General features: G+C 45.8%; 1 protein-coding gene across 4 annotated transcripts in view; it reads left to right on the top strand.

The window, feature by feature from the left end:
* The window catches only part of SLC37A4 (solute carrier family 37 member 4), a 93825-nt gene that overhangs the window by 53269 nt on the left and 20367 nt on the right, over window positions 1–20189 (top strand). For all 4 annotated transcript variants that reach the window (XM_068240864.1, XM_068240862.1, XM_068240865.1 and 1 more), the window contains exons 5-6: window positions 3946–4107; window positions 19598–19683. In XM_068240864.1, coding sequence (XP_068096965.1) covers window positions 3946–4107; window positions 19598–19683 — 248 coding nt within the window. The remainder of the gene's footprint in view (window positions 1–3945; window positions 4108–19597; window positions 19684–20189) is intronic.

Genomic DNA, 20189 nt, shown 5'->3' on the forward strand with positions numbered 1-20189 from the left:
ATAAGAGATAAAGCTACATGTGAATATATAGGGAAACTGTGCTCTGCCCTTGACTTTTAGTCAAGAATTTTTTAACATTCTCTGAAAATTCCTGAAGTGACTCGGGTGTTTTGTACAACTCTAGTGAATTGTTTGGTCTTTTTTCTGTGTGAAAGGGAATTCCTGCATTTTGGTCACAGCAACCTAGCATTGGAACAATTATTTTTACATTCTTCTTTGAGGGCACATGGCACAATAGGATAGACTACCTACCTGCACAAATTTCAGGGCATGGAGCAAAGAAATTATGGAGCTGTTATTCACCACAACTAGTCCTTGCTGCTGTGCTGCATGTAAAATATAAAGCCTTAATGGTTACTATGAACAAGAGCTCTATCATAGCTCCAATTTTCCCTTTCACTAGTGCATCTGTAGCAACTTAATTCCAATCAGTAGAGAAATCTTTACCTTTTCTTGATTAGATCATTGGGCGGGGGTCTGTATGGCTGATATTGTGGTGAAACCCTTTCCACAGTGTGATGTCATGACCTTGGTCCTGACAGTTTGCTGTCTGTAATCCTTTTTGCATTGCGGGGAAATAACAGGGATAGGAAAGATTTTACAATGGGCAAACACTGACTAAATAAGCTATCAATGAATTTCGCCAGCATTCCTCTTTAAAGCAATTCTGGACTAATGTCACCAGTGTGTGCCTGCAATAGTCAGCCAGCATTGTAAGGATCTTGCTGTCTAGACCTTCCTAGTTTCTAGAGCTTCACATTTGCTACAAATAAGGACTCTTGTACCCTAATTTTGGAATGGGCATGTACATACTACACTTCAAGTGACCTGGCTATGCCTGGTTGGCTAAATGTTGCATCAAAGAAGCACATACAGCCAAGAAGCAGCACAAAAGGCCCAGATCTGTAGAGGAAAGCAAATTAGGTAAGTCAGTGTGACAGGCTCTACAAATATACACATGCTTAGCTGAGCTTCAGGAGTGGATGAATGAAAACTGGCTTAAACTAAATGCTGACAAAACAGAAGTTCTTGTCATTGGAGGTCAGTGCATAACAGCAAAGCAGCTCCAGACACAGTCAACACCACTGAGCTTAGGGAACTCAGACCTTACTAGCTCCAACACTGTGCGCAGCTTGAGTTTACTGATTGATGGGGAATTAACCTTCAGGAATCAAATCTCAGCTGTGGTGAAACATTCCTTCCTTCACCTAAGGAATATTGCAAAAATTAAGCACCTCATTCCTTCAGAGGATCTTCCAACCCTAGTTCACGCCTTCATCACATCACGGCTGGACTATTGCAATGCCCCTTTATGCAGGCTTTCCAAGTAAAGACCTTCACCACCTGCAGCTAGTACAGAATGCTGCTGCAAGACTGTTAACAAGCCAAAAATGGCATTGCCACATAAAACCAATCCTTTGTTCACTACACTGGCTACTCGAAAAATGGCGTTCTGTGCAGGCGCGGCGTACTGCGCAGGCGAAGTAGTTCTGTGCCTGTGCAGTACGCTGTGGGCAACGTGGCCATGATTGACAACGGCGCTTCCCGCATACGCAGTAAGGCCGACCTCGGGATTGGCCCCTGCACCGTGCGGGGAGCCCGGGACAGTGGCAGAGAGCAGAGTGGTCAGCATGGGACAGTCGGCTGCAAGGGGTTGGAGAAAGCCCCAGGTGAGTAAAGCTTTTTTTTTTTCATTTGGCCTGATGACTCCTTTAAGGCAGAGTTCCCCAACCTTGTCCCCGGGGCCCACCAACAGTACATGCTTTGCAAGAAACCACAAAGATGCACATGTGAGGTAATTAGTGTATCAGCAGAGCTGATGAACTACCTCTGTGGATTTCCACAAAACATGCACTGTTGGTGGGCCTTGAGGACAGGGTTGGGGAACACTGCTTTAAGGCATCTAATGATATTTATTTATGTTTGCAAAAGAATATTTCTCCTGAAAATGTCCAGTGTACTGTATATAAATTGCGTGTTTTAACATCTTGCCAATGTACAGGAACATTAGGAAGTTACCAAATAGATGGTATCATCCTGATTCATAACTTTTTGCTTTTACTGATGGCTAACACAGTACAACATTCTTCTGCTTCTACTATGCTTGTTCGTTGAACAGTAAATCAGCAGTGCTTTGATGTCAGGTCATTGTATGGTAAAATGACTGTAACAGTGGTGTTAAACGTAATTTTTTTTTTATTCTGATTAACCTATACAGTATAGACCCTTTCATGTCAAAATGAAAGAAGAGCTATGCAAAGATTGTTTTTGTTTTCAAAGAAAAACGCAAAATAACTTACTCCATAAGTATCCACCTACTTCATGTGTCAGTATTTAGTAGATACACCTTTGTCAGCAATTACAGCCTTGAGTTTGTGTGGACAGATTATCACATCACCACAGTGACCGCTATGTTTGGAACAATAGAAAAAAAGCAATAAAACCCCATTTTTTTTTCTCCTTCAAAACAGTGCCCGAATGATATCCAGGTTTCCTAAACCAGTCAGGGACTACTATGAGGAGATGTCATCAGAGGATTATACATTCTCTCCTGTCTTCTCTGACTTCTCCACTGTATGAGAATTCCCTCTTCCAGCTTGGCATGCTGGGAGGTCAGCCCACCTTTGTGGCTATTCTGTTTCCTGGGCAGGTTGGGGGACATGAAATGCCGCTTTCCAGAGGGATCGTGTAAAATATTTCAGATTAGCACTCAGGTGATAGATCCTTGATAAGTAGTTGCTCATACTACACCCTACTGTTATGCTATGTAAACACAATGCAATTTCCTATCAAATAAACAATTTCTGACATGTCGATATCGGGATTGATTTTGTTCAGTAGTGATCTGAAAATTGATCCAGTTATTGATCGGGAGCACATCAGACATGTCGGAAAGTATCGGTGACGTCAGGGGCTCCAATATGCGTGCTAAATTCTTACCTAAGGAGCTCTTTATCAGCCACCCCAGCTGAATTTAAACCAGTGTGTACTTAGCTTTAGTCATGCCTTAACTGATCAGTGTCTAGGCTCATATCAATTTTATGCACATAAGTTAATCTTTATTTAGTACAAACCATTGCAAAAATCCAAAGTAATAAAATCAATTTGGAAACAGTTGCATTCTACATCCAGTTCTAGAAGAGCACAGCTGGCTGTGTACTGTATCCACAGATACAGCAAAAGCATTCAAACATCCATTCAGAGGATGCCATATCACACTCTATTCCCAAATCTGATAGTCATATCAGTGTGATATATGGCATCCCTGAATGGATGTTTGAGTGCTTTTGCTGTATGCATGCATAAACAGTCAGCTGTGCTTTTCTAAAACTCCATGTAGAATGCAACTGGTTTTAACTTGTACAGCACCGCTGTATTATGTATCTATGCCCCTGTGCACTCCACTTTAGCACCAAGGCTGTAAATACATGCGTCACACTATTCTAGAAGGCACGTGCCTCCCCCGTGGCAGAGTACTGATCCGGGAATAGGAACATGTGTTCCCTTTCACCAATCAAGGAGTACCTTCTAAGCCCAACATTAGTACCCCCTGGGTTATGTGCACCAAGTATTGAGAACATACCTAGTCTGTTCTTCATGCCAAGGGAACCTTAGTAAAGGAGTTCTATAGTTTCTGTTGTGACTAATAGTATTCAGAACAATGGAGCTTAAATCAACACATAATTCATTTTGTAGTGAGCTGTGTCTGCACTGCAAACAGCATGACTGTATTTGGGAGAAGAAAACAATTCATCTGCTTGCTGTTCTCTGTACATTGCCTCATGACTGGAGACAAGAAAGCAGCACACGATGCAGCACAGTTATGATTCAAGCATACCTGATCACTGATGATGCCAGTCATCTGTCTCACTACAAGCATTTGTGCCTTACCAGTCCACTTGCTGCTATTACTGTATGACTGCTTCACTATTCATGTCTCCCCAGGTTCTCAGGGTTCGGATGAGACTACCCTGAAGGAGTTCCTGCTGTCTCCTTACCTGTGGCTGCTATGTGCCGGGTACCTGACTGTGTTTGGAGTGAAGACTTGTTGCACAGACTGGGGTCAGCTCTTTCTAATTCAGGATAAAGGACAGTCTATATTGATAGGTTAGTATGTGGCTGTTTCTTCTTCTCTGATTACATTCTATATATTCACCTATATATATGGAGAAAGTATCACTGCAGCTGAAAGCCAATTCATTCAAGCAAGCCTAAACCATCATTTTTCCCAGCTATATAGACACTATATTCACACTATCCCAATGCGTAGGTGGTCACATTTTTAACACATAGCATCTGCATTCCTGTGGGATAATTATACATCCGCATAAAAGCACAGCAGATACAAAAGTATGTGCATTGTCTAAAAAAATGCTGCCGGCTAAAGTTTTTAATCCTTTAGCCATCCTCCTTTTTCCCATCACATAAGGTATTAATTTTTGTAAAATAGAAAAATAATAAAAAGAAAACCCCCAATGTTCTCCTCCAGTCCAAAACAGTCCCCAAATGATAGCCAGGTTTTCCCTACTAGTCAGACTACTGTGAGGAGATGCCATCAGTTTATTAGGATTATACATTCTCTCCTGTCTTCGCTGACTTCTCCTCTGTATGAGAATTCCCTCTTCCAGCTTTGCATTCAGAGAGGTCAGGCAACTTTGTAGATTGTATTTCCTGGACTGGAAATACCTCTTCCCAAAGGGATTGAGTAAAATGTTTCAGATTAGCGCTCCGGTAATAGATCCTTGATTATCAGTGGCTCATACACCCTACGGTTATGCTAGGTACACACGATGCAATTTCCTGTCAAATAAACAGGTTTAAAACACAAACACTGGTGCACATGATGGAAGAGGGCCCTGGGCTCTGCCTCCACCCGGGACCCCCCAAACCACAAGCAACACCAACAGGGGGAGTGCAGGTGAGTCCTGTTGCTCCCACAACCTGGGGATTCACCCACACTGCCTCTGAATGCTGAATGCAAAACACAAGAAGCAAATGCTCACTCCCAGCCAGCACCCTGCCGATTTATATTGGTCTGCAGACAGCCTGTCAGCCAACCAAGTGTAGTTATAAACATCTGCGTCTGCAGCAGGGATGGTCAGAAATATCGATTTCTGATTCCGCAGAAATTCTGATTTCCGCCAATGCCGATTACCGATTCCAGCGGATTTCAGATCGGTTTCCGATTTCCAAGTAGTGTTTTTTTTGGTCATTTTTTGCAATCTCTGATAGGCCAAATACCGTACTTCCGAGTTGACTCTTCAGTCTCTGACTGGTCCAATGCTTCCGAGTTCTGTGATTGGGCTAAAATTACCGAGTTGTGGTAATGCAGTCAGGGCCGGCCCGCCCATGAGGCGGGGTGAAACTTTTGCCTCAGGCGGCACTTCTGGGGGGGCGGCACCCACCCGTCCATGTGTGTGGGGGGCCGCCCGAGCTGGAGGGGATAGCGGGCAGGAAGGGGGTATTGGGCCTAGCGGCGGGGAGGGGGGTCGGACCCCCCCTCCCTCGCCTGGGTCCCCCGTCCTCCGCTCCCCTCCAGCTTTAAAAAGGTCCGTGCTGTGGCTGCAGCTCTTCGTAAGAGGCAACGGGCGGGGATTACTCACCTCTTTCTCGTTCCAGGCCAGCGTGCGCTCCACTGACGTCGCTTCCTGCTACGCCGCAGGAAGTGACGTCAGTGGAGCGCACGGTGGCCTGGAACGAGGAAGAGGTGAGTAATTCCCGCCCGTTGCCTCTTACGAATAGCTGCAGCCACAGCACGGACCTTTTTAAAGCTAGAGGGGAGCGGAGGACGGGGGACCCAGGCGAGGGAGGGGGGGGGGGTCCGACCCCCCTCCCCGCCGCTAGGCCCAATACCCCCTTCCTGCCCGCTATCCCCTCCAGCTCGGGCGGCCCCCAACAACAACGGCTTGGGGGGGGGGGGGGGGAGGGCGGCGGCGATTTCTTTGAAAATTGCCTCAGGCGGGAAAAAAGTCTAGGGCCGGGCCTGAATGCAGTATTTCTACAGAAATCCGATATCAGAGTTCGAATTTCCGAGTAGTGTTTTGTTTTGTTTTTTGTCATTTTTTGCATTTTCTGATTGGCCAAATACTTCCGAGTTGTTTCTGCATTCTCTGATTGGTCTATTGATTTCGAGTTCTGTGAAAATTACCGAGTTGTGGTAATGCAGTATTTCCACAGAAATCTGAATTCCGAGTTTTTCCGATTAGAATTTTGGCTTTCCGACTGGAAACTCAGAAATTTCAATTCTGCGAAATACGAATGAGCATCCCTAGTCTGCAGTAACCACATCTAGCAGGTGCTGTACAGGTTCAGCAAAAAAACAGACGAGAGGGTTCGGTTACACATAATCGTAGACTATGTGACCAGCAGGGGGCATCAAGTGCAGGTAAACCTGTCACACCCCCTCCCTACACTAACCTGCATCTGCATCCTACAAGTTGTAAAATAAATGGGTTGAACTGATGATTTCCAGTGTGTACGATCTGCTCCCAATTGATAGCTGAATCGATTTTGTTTAGTAGTGATCTGAAAATCTATTCCGGTATCGTTTGGGAGCACTTCGGATATGTCAGAAATTATCAGTGACATCGGGGCTCCCATATGCACGCTAGCTGTTATCAGCCGCCCCAGCTGAATTTAAATCAGTGTGTACTTAGCTTTAGGGCCCGTTTCCACTGTGGCTTAAACCGATGCGATTCCGCAGAGTTTCCACGCACATGAATCTCACGAGGAAACTCTGCAATAGGGGAAAATGGCGCCGACGACCGAATTGCTTACGGTATCGATTCGGCCGGAACCCCCCACAGAATTCGAGGCGGAGGCTACGATTCCCGTAGCCGTGCATGGCACGGCTCATGGGATTCGCCTGCGATCCTGCCCACCCGCTCAGTGACGGCGTGCATCTCGCAGACGCACGCCGAACAAGTGGAAACGAGCCCTTAGTCATGCCTTGTGGTCATTACAGGTTCATTTTATCTGACAAGACATCACAGAATCCTAAAAGATGAACCTACACAAACTACTACACCTTATGTGTAATAGTACCAAAACTGATCAATGTCTAGGCTCATATCAATTTTATGCACATAAGTTAATCTTTATTTAACACACTCCAGTGCAAAAAAATAAAATAAAAGTAATAAAAAACTATTTAAAACCAGTTGCATTCTAAATCAACTTTTAGAAAAGCACAGCCGGCTGTGTATGCATGCATACATCAAATCACACTCTATTCCCAAATGGACTGATGTCTAGGGCCTAGACTAGACTCTAGGCATATACAGGCCCAGATTTACTCGCAGGAGTCTATAGGCACAGATGTCCTGGCACCCTAGACTTTGTCCTCCATGAACCTACAAACCGCGCCAAACAGCACCGCAAGTTTGCTGACTGGCCCAGCTGTCATTTCTCCCTTACTTTCTTTGCCTAAGGTAGCTTAGTATTAGGTAGACAGAGGTACCCTCAGTATTAACCACTTCCCGACCGCCTAACGCACAGAGGTGGCCGGGAAGTGGAGCCCTTAAGGACCGGCTCACCCACAGAGGCGGCGGTCCATTTAAGGGCATGGGCGGAGCGATCGCGTCATCCGTGACGCGATCCTCCGCCGGCGCCTGTCACCGCTCGCCCGCCGCAACATCCCGCCGGCTACACGGAAGCGCCGGCGGGATGTTAACCCCGCGATCGCCGCATACAAAGTGTATAATACACTTTGTAATGTTTACAAAGTGTATTATACAGGCTGCCTCCTGCCCTGGTGGTCCCAGTGTCCGAGGGACCACCAGGGCAGGCTGCAGCCACCCTAGTCTGCACCCAAGCACACTGATTTCTCCCCCCCCTGCCCCAGATCGCCCACAGCACCCCTCAGACCCCCCCCCCCTGCCCACCCCCCAGACCCCTGTTTGCACCCAATCACCCCCCTAATCACCCATCAATCACTCCCTGTCACTATCTGTCAACGCTATTTTTTTTTAATCTCCCCCCCTGCCCACTGCCCCCTCCTGATTACCCCCCCACCCCTCAGATTCTCCCCAGACTCCCCCCCCCCCCCCTGTGTACTGTATGCATCTATACCACCTGATCACCTGTCAATCACCCATCAATCACCCCCTGTCACTTCCACCCTTCAATCAGCCCCTAACCTGCCCCTTGCGGGCAATCTGATCACCCACCCACACCAATAGATCGCCCGCAGATCCGACATCAGATCACCACCCAAACGCAGTGTTTACATCTATTCTCTCCTCTAAACACCCACTAATTACCCATCAATCACCCATCAATCACTCCCTATCACCACCTGTCACTGTTACCCATCAGATCAGACCCTAATCTGCCCCTTGCGGGCACCCAATCACCCGCCTACACGCTCAGATTGCCCTCAGACCCCCCCCTTATCAATTCGCCAGTGCAATATTTACATCTGTTCTTCCCTGTAATAACCCACTGATCACCTGTCAATCACCCATCAATCACCCCCTGTCACTGCCACCCATCAATCACCCCCTGTCACTGCCACCCATCAATCAGCCCCTAACCTGCCCCTTGCGGGCAATCTGATCACCCACCCACACCAATAGTTCGCCCGCAGATCCGACGTCAGATCACCTCCCAAGGGCAGTGTTTATATCTGTTCTCTACCCTAAACACCCACTAATTACCCATCAATCACCCCCTGTCACTGCTACCTATCAGATTAGACCCCTATCTGCCCCTAGGGCACTCAATCACCCGCCCACACCCTCAGAATGCCCTCAGGCCCCAGCCCTGATCACCTCGCCAGTGCATTGCTTGCATCTATTCCCCCCTCTAATCACACCTTGAGACACCCATCAATCACCTCCTGTCACCCCCTAGCACACCTACCCATCAGATCAGGCCCTAATTTGCCCCGTGTGGGCTCCTGATCACTCGGCCAAACCCTCAGATCCCCCTCAGACCCCCTTCCGATCACCTCCCCAGTGCATTGATTGCATCTATTTTCCCCTCTAACCACCCCCTGAGACACCCATCAATCACCTCCTGTCACCCCCCTAGCACTCCTATCCATCAGATCAGGCCCAATACAACCTGTCATCTAAAAGGCCACCCTGCATATGACCGGTTCCACAAAATTCGCCCCCTCATAGACCACCTGTCATCAAAATTTGCAGATGCTTATACCCCTGAACAGTCATTTTGAGACATTTGGTTTCCAGACTACTCACGGTTTTGGGCCCGTAAAATGCCAAGGCGGTATAGGAACCCCAGAAACGGACCCCATTTTAGAAAAAAGACACCCCAATGTATTCTGTTAGGTGTATGACGAGTTCATAGAAGATTTTATTTTTTGTCAAAAGTTAGCGGAAATTGATTTTTGTTTTTTTTTCACAAAGTGTCATTTTTCACTAACTTGTGACAAAAAATAAAATATTCTATGAACTCGCCATACACCTAACGGAATACCTTGGGGTGTCCTCTTTCTAAAATGGGGTCACTTGTGGGGTTCCTATACTGCCCTGGCATTTTAGGGGCCCTAAACCGTGAGGAGTAGTCTAGAAAACAAATGCCTCAAAATGACCTGTGATTAGGACGTTGGGCCCCTTAGTGCACCTAGGCTGCAAAAAAAGTGTCACACATGTGGTATCGCCGTACTCAGGAGAAGTAGTATAATGTGTTTTGGGGTGTATTTTTACACATACCCATGCTGGGTGGGAGAAATCTCTCTGTAAATGGACAATTGTGTGTAAAAAAAATCAAACAATTGTCATTTCCAGAGGTATTTCTCCCACCCAGCATGGGTATGTGTAAAAATACACCCCAAAACACATTATACTACATCTCCCGAGTACGGCGATACCACATGATTGGCACTTTTTTGCAGCCTAACTGCGCTAAGGGGCCCAAAGTCCAATGAGTACCTTTAGGATTTCACAGGTCATTTTTGTTTCAAGACTACTCCTCACGGTTTAGGGCCCCTAAAATGCCAGGGCAGTATAGGAACCCCACAAATGATCCCATTCTAGAAAGAAGACACCCAAACGTATTCCGTAAGGAGTATGGTGAGTTCATAGAAGATTTTATTTTTTGTCACAAGTTAGCGGAAAATGACACTTTGTGAAAAAAAACAATTAAAATCAATTTCCGCTAACTTGTGACAAAAAAATAAAAACTTCTATGAACTCACCATACTCCTAATGGAATACCTTGGGGTGTCTTCTTTCTAAAATGGGGTCATTAGTGGGGTTCCTATACTGCCCTGGCATTTTAGGGGCCCTAAACCGTGAGGAGTAGTCTTGAAACAAAAATGACCTGTGAAATCCTAAAGGTACTCATTGGACTTTGGGCCCTTTAGCGCAGTTAGGGTGCAAAAAAGTGCCACACATGTGGTATCGCCGTACTCGGGAGAAGTAGTACAATGTGTTTTGGGGTATTTTTATACATACCCATGCTGGGTGGGAGAAATACCGCTGTAAATGGACAATTGTGTGTAAAAAAATCAAAAGATTGTCATTTACAGAGGTGTTTCTCCCACCCAGCATGGGTATGTGTAAAAATACACCCCAAAACACATTGTACTACTTCTCCCGAGTACGGCGATACCACATGTGTGGCACTTTTTTGCACCCTAACTGCGCTAAAGGGCCCAAAGTCCAATGAGTACCTTTAGGATTTCACAGGTCATTTTGAGAAATTTCGTTTCAAGACTACTCCTCACGGTTTAGGGCCCCTAAAATGCCAGGGCAGTATAGGAACCCCACAAATGACCCCATTTTAGAAAGAAGACACCCCAAGGTATTCCGTTAGTAGTATGGCGAGTTCATAGAAGATTTTATTTTTTGTCACAAGTTAGCGGAAATTGATTTTTAATTGTGTTTTTTCACAAAGTGTCATTTTCCGCTAACTTGTGACAAAAAATAAAATCTTCTATGAACTCACCATACTCCTAACGGAATACCTTGGGGTGTCTTCTTTCTAAAATGGGGTCATTTGTGGGGTTCCTATACTGCCCTGGCATTTTAGGGGCCCTAAACCGTGAGAAGTAGTCTTGAAACGAAAGTGCCACACATGTGGTATCGCCGTACTCAGGAGAAGTAGTATAATGTGTTTTGGGGTGTATTTTTACACATACCCATGCTGAGTGGGAGAAAGATCTCTGTAAATGGACAATTGTGTGTAAAAAAAATTAACAAATTGTCATTTACAGAGATATTTCTCCCACCCAGCATGGGTATGTGTAAAAATACACCCCAAAACACATTATACTACTTCTCCTGAGTACGGCAATACCACATGTGTGGCACTTTTTTGCAGCCTAACTGCGCTAAGGGGTTCAAAGTCCAATGAGCACCTTTAGGCTTTACAGGGGTGCTTACAATTTAGCACCCCCCAAAATGTCAGGACAGTAAACACACCACACAAATGACCCCATTTTGGAAAGTAGACCCTTCAAGGTATTCAGAGAGGGGCATGGTGAGTCCGTGGCAGATTTCATTTTTTTTTGTCGCAAGTTAGAAGAAATGGAAACTTTTTTTTTTTTTGTCACAAAGTGTCATTTTCCGCTTACTTGTGACAAAAAATAATATCTTCTATGAACTCACTATGCCTCTCAGTGAATACTTTGGGATGTCTTCTTTCCAAAATGGGGTCATTTGGGGGGTATTTATACTATCCTGGAATTCTAGCCCTTCATGAAACATGACAGGGGGTCAGAAAAGTCATAGATGCTTGAAAATGGGAAAATTCACTTTTTGCACCATAGTCTGTAAACGCTATAACTTTTACCCAAACCAATAAATATACACTGAATGGGGTTTTTTTTAATCAAAAACATGTTTGTCCACATTTTTCGCACTGCATGTATACAGAAATTTTGCTTTATTTGAAAACTGTCAGCACAGAAAGTTAAAAAAAATCATTTTTTTGCCAAAATTCATGTCTTTTTTTTTTTTTTTTCAACTTGGTTTTATTTTGGTTTATATATAAGAAGTACAAACAATGGCCCAGAAAACCTGGGAAAGGCAAATATTGCAGTACATTGTATCCATAGTGTTACAACATTATGTTCAGACACATTGACCGTAATTAGTACAAACAGTATAGAGATATAACTTTAACAGGATAGTTAGGGCCGCAATGAACCTAGCGGACCAGTAGGGGAGGGGGGGGGGGGGGGGGAAGCTAACGTCAAGTGTGGTTCCGCCCGGGCCGGGGGGTTGAGGGTTCACCGTGGTATTGCAAGATAAGTGTAATAATAAGGTAGGGGGATGTTAGGGCCGAGAGGAGAGCCAAGCTTCCCAAGGATCCCAGATCTTATCAAACAGAGGGGTAGTTTCTCTAATGGTGGAGGTTATTTTCTCCATTATATAGATTGACTGGATTTTGTTAATTAATTCGGGTTTAGAAGGAGGGAGTGACTTCCAGCTTTTGGCTAGAAGAGTTTTAGCTGCGTTGCATACTTGGCCCAGCCATTTGTTTTGGGGACTGCTAAGTTGGGGGAGGGGTTTGTGGAAGAGAGCTGTCCATGGGTTGGGTCGGATTTCTAGGCCTAATACTTCTGATGCCAGGGAAAAGCTCAGATCCCAGAAGTTTGCCACGCACGGGCAAGACCACCAACAATGGGTTTGGTCCGCCTCTGCCTGGCAACCCCTATAGCATAGGTTATTGGGGATCAGCCCCCATTTGGCAAGCTGTGCAGGGGTGTGGAACCAGTCGTAGAAGATTCTGTAACTACGTTCTTTGGTAAGGGTATGTTTGGAGGAGCTAGCCATAGCACTAAAGATATGCTCCCAGTGTTCATCATCGCTAGGTCCAGTGAGCCTCTCCATCCATTTCACCATTGCCGTAGAAGGGGTTGAATATTTGGTGTACCAAATTTCGTAATATATCGTAGAGATAAGGCCTTGTGGCAAGGGGTGGGAGCAAGAAATAGACTCCATGGAGGAGCGCGATAGTTGTAGTCCTGCAGTTTGGCGAGACTGGATGAAATGGCAGACTTGTAGATATCTAAATAATTCAGAATCTGGCCAATTCATTTTTACCTTAAGTTGGGGCCAGGGGAGCAAAGTCCCGTCTGACACCATATCATTGATAGTATGGACCCCGCTAGTTCTCCAGTTCCCCCAGGCCAAGCCACAAACCCCAGGGGGGAAATCCTCATTATAAAAAAGGGATTCAAGGACCGAAGAATGGCCCTTTGGGGTCAGGTTCTTCAGCATCCTTTTAATCAATAGAGATTCACTTATTGGGAAGAATGAAGAGTTTGGACCTAGACATGGTTTGGGGGTCCAGAGGAGTGCCTTTATTGGGAATGGGTAGATGAGCTCCTGCTCAAGATCAACCCATCTTACAACTCCCCTAGGAGAGGACCACTGAAGGAGCTGAGAGAGTCTAGCAGCATAGTAATAATATAGGAGGCTAGGCGCCCCCAGTCCCCCCTGCAGCCTGTGGCGGGCCAGGTTAGTGTATTTGATGCGGGGTCTGCGTCCCTCCCATATAAAGTTAGTGATCCTAGTTTGCAACCCCTCTATATCTCTTTTGTAGATTCTTATGGGTAAGGCCCTGAAAAGATACAGAATTTTGGGGAGTAATGTCATTTTGACTGCGTATATGCGACCCTGCAGAGAGATATGAAAATGCTGCCAATCATCCAGTAGCCTATGGAGTTTTTTAAGCATAGGTACATAATTAAGTTTGTAGAGATCTCCGAGATCCTGAGAGACTGTAACCCCCAGATACTTCAGTCCGTTGGGTCTAAATTTGAAGCCAAAGGATTGGGATAGAGAGGACTGATGTGCCTCTGTAAGGCCAAACGGGATTGCTTCGGATTTTGAGTTGTTAATTTTAAAGCCTGAGTGGGTGCAGAAGCTTTCAATTTCTTTGAATAGGTTTGGGACCGAAATTAGGGGATTGGAGAGAGTAAAGATTGTGTCGTCTGCGAAGAGGGCGGTTTTGAAGAGGGCTCTACCCACTGAAATCCCAGATATGTCCGGAGAGCGCCTGACCCTGATGGCCAAAGGCTCAATGCATAAGGCAAATATCAAAGGGGAGAGGGGGCACCCCTGCCTCGTGCCGTTCTTGATGGAGAAAGAGGGGGAGGTTATGCCCATGTTACACACCGAGGCCGTGGGGTTAGTGTAAAGGCTACGCACCCCATTCAAGAATTCACCTCCTATCCCAAATTTGAGTAGGACCAGTCTAAGATACCTCCAGTCAACCCTGTCGAACGCCTTCTCCGCATCCAAAGAAAGGAGCAGAGAAGGCGTCCGACAGCGCTCCATCTCGGCAATCAACCCCGTGATCCTACGGATGTTATCCGTTGTTTGTCTCCCGAGGACAAAACCTGTCTGGTCCGGATGGATGATACTAGGCAGGAGAGGGTTTAGTCTGTTCGCCAGGATCTTTGAGAAGATCTTGACGTCTATATTGATAAGGGAGATCGGTCTGTAATTAGTGACCTCAGCTAGGTCTCTGCCAGGTTTGGGTATAACCACTATAGACGCTCTGGTCAGGTCAGGGGGGAAATCTTCCTTACCCTTCAAAATGTTGTTATAAAACGTGGATAGTTCTGGGGCTAGCACTTGTTTAAAGGTTTTATAATATAAAGCAGTGTATCCATCCGGACCAGGGGCCTTAGAAGACTTTAAGCCCTTAATAACGGACAGGACCTCCTTGACCGTAATAGGAGAGTTTAGTAATCTGCTTCTTTCTGACAGGAGTTTAGGGATAGGGGTATCATGCAGGAATTTCTGAATATGGCTTATTGGTGTGCGAGTCTTATCCGTAGTAGTCCCATCATACAGTTGGGCATAGTATTTCTGGAATTCCCTGACTATGGCGTTAGGGTCGTGGATCAAGGTCCCTGAGCTGCCTCGGATGGGGTGTAGTCTATTAAGTGTTAGGCGGTTGCTCAGTTTCCTGGCCAGCATAGTGTCTGGTTTGTCTCCCTTTTCGTAGAATTTCTGGGCGGTCAGGCGCATGGCTCTATCCGCCTTCTGAAAAAGAAGAGATTTCAGCTCAGATCTCAGGGTAGTGAGATGGGAGAGAGACACAGAAGGTGTCCCTGCCGCGTGCTTAAGCTCCATATGCCTGATCTCCCTTTTTAATTCAGTTATCCTAGCCATTGCTGATTTACGTTTAAAAGAAGAGATCTTAATCAACTCTCCCCTAATGGTCACTTTGTGAGCTGCCCATCTGATCCCCTGGGAGGTATCCCCCTCTTTGTTGATGTTAAAGAAGGAGGAGATTTCGGAGGCCACTTTTAGTTTAATCTCACTATCGCCCAGGAGGGATTCATTAATGCGCCATGTGCTTTTAGGTCTGGGGGTCAAGGAAGAGAACTGCACCAACACAAACGCATGATCTGACCATGATATCTCAGAGTGGTCAGCCTTAATTACTTCAGATAAGAGTGTGGCGTCCATAAAAATGAAATCAATGCGTGAGTATGTGTCGTGCGGGTGAGAGTAGAAGGTGTGCCCCCTCTCCCCAGGGTGAAGCGCCCTCCAGACATCCCAAGTCCCTGTGTCAGACAGAAATCTCAGTAGGCATTTAGGGGGGGGACGATGACTACCCTGCCCACCATCCAATGAAGCGTTGAAGTCTCCCGCTACCAATAGTTTACCTGCTCTGTGAGTGGAAATTTTGGATGACAGGTTGGTGAGGAAGGGGCGTAGCCCCTCAGAAGGAGCATAGACAGCTACTAGCGTTAAGAGCAATCCGTTGGAGTCCCCAACTAAAATTAGGTATCTGCCCTCAGGATCTCGGATAACCTTATGTACATTAAAATTGAGCCTCTTATGAAGAACCATAGCCACACCACATCTCTTCTGAGGGGCAGAAGCGTAATAGGCCTGGGGGTAGAGTTTATGCCAGTATTTAGGTTCTTTTTTGGAGACATAATGTGTTTCTTGCAGAAAGATGATATCAGCATTAGCTTTCTTATAATACTGGGATGCTAGACGCCTCTTCTGTGGGGCATTTAGTCCCTTGACATTGTGAGTAATAATGGTCATAGGGGCAGAAGGGTCTATGTGCGCCGAAAAGGGGGCCTCATTGGCTGAGGGGCTAAGGGGGCTGTCTGAGGATACTATTGGTGTGGCCATGATTCCAGACGAGAGTCAAAAGCAAATAAGAGCACAATGAAAATAAAATAAAAGAAAAAGAGAAAGTACATCCCGAACATCCCCCTAACAGCATATATAGTCGGTCCTACATATTTATAAACTACGGCGATCCGACAAAAACAAAAAAGAATACAAAGGAAGGTTAAGTTGAAGATTAAGCGGCCAGACCTATTAAGGTCCCTGTGACCCGGGAAGGAACCACCAAAAACAGGAACAGCATATATCTGCATAACATTAGTCTTATCGTTAAGCTGTAAGACAGACAGTAATAAAAAAAATAAAAAAGAAAAAGAAAGGGGGACACTTATCCAAGTGCCCCGAGTAGACATCACAGAACTGTAGTGCTAAGACTACAGGTGAGTTCAGGGCTGTAGCACCCAAGTAAGTGCCAGGGCAGGTTGACGGGAGCGCCGGTCATGGCCCGCCGCCTGTGCATGTTAAGAAATATAGTCAGGCTCTTAATAAGGGCAAAATGCAGGGTGCTGTGAGAAATGGTCAGGCATTGGAGCCCAGGGAAGCAGGGCTAGCAGGACTGCTTGAAGGATCATCCGAGCGCTCTCTGTCTTGGGGGTTCCGCTCTGGGACTGTGGACCACGTGGGCCTTGGTGGAGAGAGTCTCTTAGGTGAAGCTGCAGCCTCTCCGCGGGGTGGCTTAACATATTTGAGACCCAGTTTGTGGAAAACTTCCGGTATGCGGCTGGGGTCGGAGATGATGATTTGCCGACCATTATGGGGAACGATCAGTTTGAAGGGGAAACCCCATCGGTATTTGATCCCATGTTTGACAAGAGCGGTGGTCAGGGGTTTGAATTCCCAGCGTTTATTCAGGGTGATGGGGGAGAGATCCGGAAAAATCAGAATCCTATGAGTTTGGAAGTCCACATGTGGTAAGTTCCGAGAGGCCATAATGATAGCTTCTTTGGAGCTGAAGTAGTGGAGTTTGGTGATTATGTCCCTGGGGGGATCGCCCTCTTTGGGCAAAGGTCTCAAGGCCCTGTGTGCCCGATCCATTCGCAGCTCTGAGTCTGGGAGGTCAGGGACAAGGTGGCGGAATAGTGCAAGGAGAAAGTCTCGTACCTCCGTGATAGATTCTGGGGCCCCCCGGATCCTTAAGTTGCTTCTCCTGTCCCTGTTCTCCTGGTCCTCCCTCGCCTCAAATAGTGTAGCAATGTCTGCACGCATCCCCTGGATGTCAGCGTCGGCCTGGCTGCAATAGGCCTTAACCCCCTCCAGTCCCTCCTCGACCTCGTGTACACGCTCACCCAGGGCTGACAACTCCTGACTGATCTGCTTGACAGTTTCCGTTTTGGAGGCATTAATGAGCCTTTCAAGATTCAGGTACAGAGTTTGTAAGTCCGCTTTAGTGACTCTATCAGTGTCTGCGTTCTTACCGCCGTGTGAGCTGCTTTCGCTGCTAGGTCGGGCGCCATCTTGGGTCGCAGTCCCCTTCTGCTTGTTGGAGAAGAGCTCAGGGATTCCTGGGTCTGCGGTCGTCTGATTCTTTTTGGGACCCATGCTAGGATGCTCCAGGGGTCCTGAGGGAGAAGATCGCAGCGAGGAGGGAGAAGGAACGGGGTCCAGGCGTGCTGTAAGCGGCTAAGTCTGCCGGAGCTAGTCCTCCATGCGTCTGCCCTGCACGAAGGTTAGGCGCCGCCCCAATTCATGTCTTTTTTGATGAATATAATAAAAAGTAAAAATCGCAGAAACAATCAAATAGCACCAAAAGAAAGCTTTATTAGTGACAAGAAAAGGAGCCAAAATTCATTTAGGTGGTAGGTTGTATGAGCGAGCAATAAACCGTGAAAGCTGCAGTGGTCTGAATGGAAAAAAAGTGGCCGGTCCTTAAGGGGTAGAAAGCCCTAGGTCCTCAAGTGGTTAAGTAGCTAGTGGTGACCCCAACTGAAGGGAGATCTCGTCAGTGGAATGCAGAGACGTGGGTGAGTAACCTGTCATTTACGCTCTGCTCGGGACTCTGTATAGGTAAGGAGAAAAGTCACTAGAGGAGGGGAATGAACCGCCTTTCCATCATCAGGCGCCTGTAGACACATGCCTACAATACCTTTAGGTAAATCCAGACCTGAGCATATACATATGACATTGATCAATTTTAGCAATATTGTGTGTGGTTAACTGAACAATGTCTTGTCCAGAGTTGCTCTCACGAGTGGTTACCCGTGATTCCAATGAGGCTTAATTGGCGCAGGTGTGCGGCGGGGATACTAGGGGTTATTTACCTATAATTCCGTTGTCCACCCTGCATTCCAAACAGCTTGCATGCGTCCTATTGGTTGCGTTGAAAGCCTCACCATGGTGCACTTCCTTCTTCAAGCCGGAAGGAGGAAGTGCGCCGGTGTGAGGCTTGCAACACGACCAATAGGACGCGTGCAAGCTGTTTGGAACAGAGGGCGGACAGCGGAATTATGGTTAGATAACCCCTTGCATCCCTGCTGCACACCTGCACCAATTAAGCCTCATTTGAATCACGGGTAACCACTTGTGATTACTCATGAGAGCAACATACCATCAAAAAATAGAGCAATAGATAAATTTCCATATCCATGGAAAATATTGCACAACATTAAACAAAAAAAGTATCCATGGTCAACAAAGTCAAGCAACCACTGTCTTCATATAGAAAAAGTAATAAATATTATTGAAGACATATCCAAACAAATAAAAACAAGAACAAATCTCCAGTGTGGCTGAGAGAGAATGTATAATAATCAAATGATTGGTTAATAATCAGGCAATGGAGGTGAGGAAAATACAGGACAGTACAAATGTATGTCACCAAAGCAAACTGAACAGCGCCTGCTCCTGAATGTGAAATACCTGAACAAATGCATGTAATGGCTGTCAGTATTGTAAATATAAAAGCTCCGAAGAAGCATCCGTGAGGTGCGATACATGTGAGGTCTCTTGTCTCCGGCGGGGCTGTGAGGGTCAGTGCCATTGGTAACGGTGAGGCTTTTATATTTACAATACTGACAGCCATTACATGCATTTGTTCAGGTATTTCACATTCAGGAGCAGGCGCTGTTCAGTTTGCTTTGGTGACATACATTTGTACTGTCCTGTATTTTCCTCACCTCCATTGCCTGATTATTAACCAATCATTTGATTATTATACATTCTCTCTCAGCCACACTGGAGATTTGTTCTTGTTTTTATTTGTTTGGATATGTCTTCAATAATATTTATTACTTTTTCTATATGAAGACAGTGGTTGCTTGACTTTGTTGACCATGGATACTTTTTTTGTTTAATGTTACTCATGAGAGCAACCCTGGTCTTGTCCCCATCAATATAATTTTTGGGTGATCATTGCACTTAATAAGACTCTTGAGTTCTGCAACTGTATTTTTGGGGCACCTTATTTATAAGGTCATCCTTACATAGCAAGGGTAAGCCCAAAAGCAAAAATATAGACAATAGTAATTGTAGGTCATCCTGACACATTTCATATAATTTCATTTCCATTTTCTTGTCTCCTACAGGAAGTTCCTACATGAGTGCTCTTGAGATTGGTGGTCTGGTGGGGAGCATTGCAGCAGGGTTGCTATCTGACCGAGCTGTAGCAAGAGTAAGAATCTTGAATATTTTTTTTACAAAGCATTGAACCGCTTATTTGCCATTTCCTATGCCTGATAAGTCATATTATTAGAGAATTATGCATCAAAAAGAAGCTACAACTAGCTGAGTATTTAAATCAATAATCCAATAATGTAGTTAGAAGTCTACTCCTCAGGACTGTATATATCCTTACTCAGAAATGATTCTGGTACCACCTACATGATTGGTGCAATTCATAGCTGCTATCATAGGATAACGCAACAGCCTTGAGAAAGCCAGGGTTACAGGCGAAACCTGTTGGCATGCAGTGATGAAAATGTGGTCACAGTGGTTCTTTGTTGACTAGTAGTACTTGGCAGTTACCTCAGTTGCCCAGCATGCTGATCTTTCATGCATGAGTAGTGTCTGAATCACACATTTGAAAGAAGTATGCGGCAAATCCAGTCAAACTGCTTATCTAGGGTTTATAGCTAAATGTATTAGAGGTAGAGGATCAGCAGGACAAGCAGGCAATTT

Source organism: Hyperolius riggenbachi, chromosome 6 (assembly GCF_040937935.1).
Source record: "Hyperolius riggenbachi isolate aHypRig1 chromosome 6, aHypRig1.pri, whole genome shotgun sequence".
Taxonomy (NCBI): Eukaryota; Metazoa; Chordata; class Amphibia; order Anura; family Hyperoliidae; genus Hyperolius; species Hyperolius riggenbachi.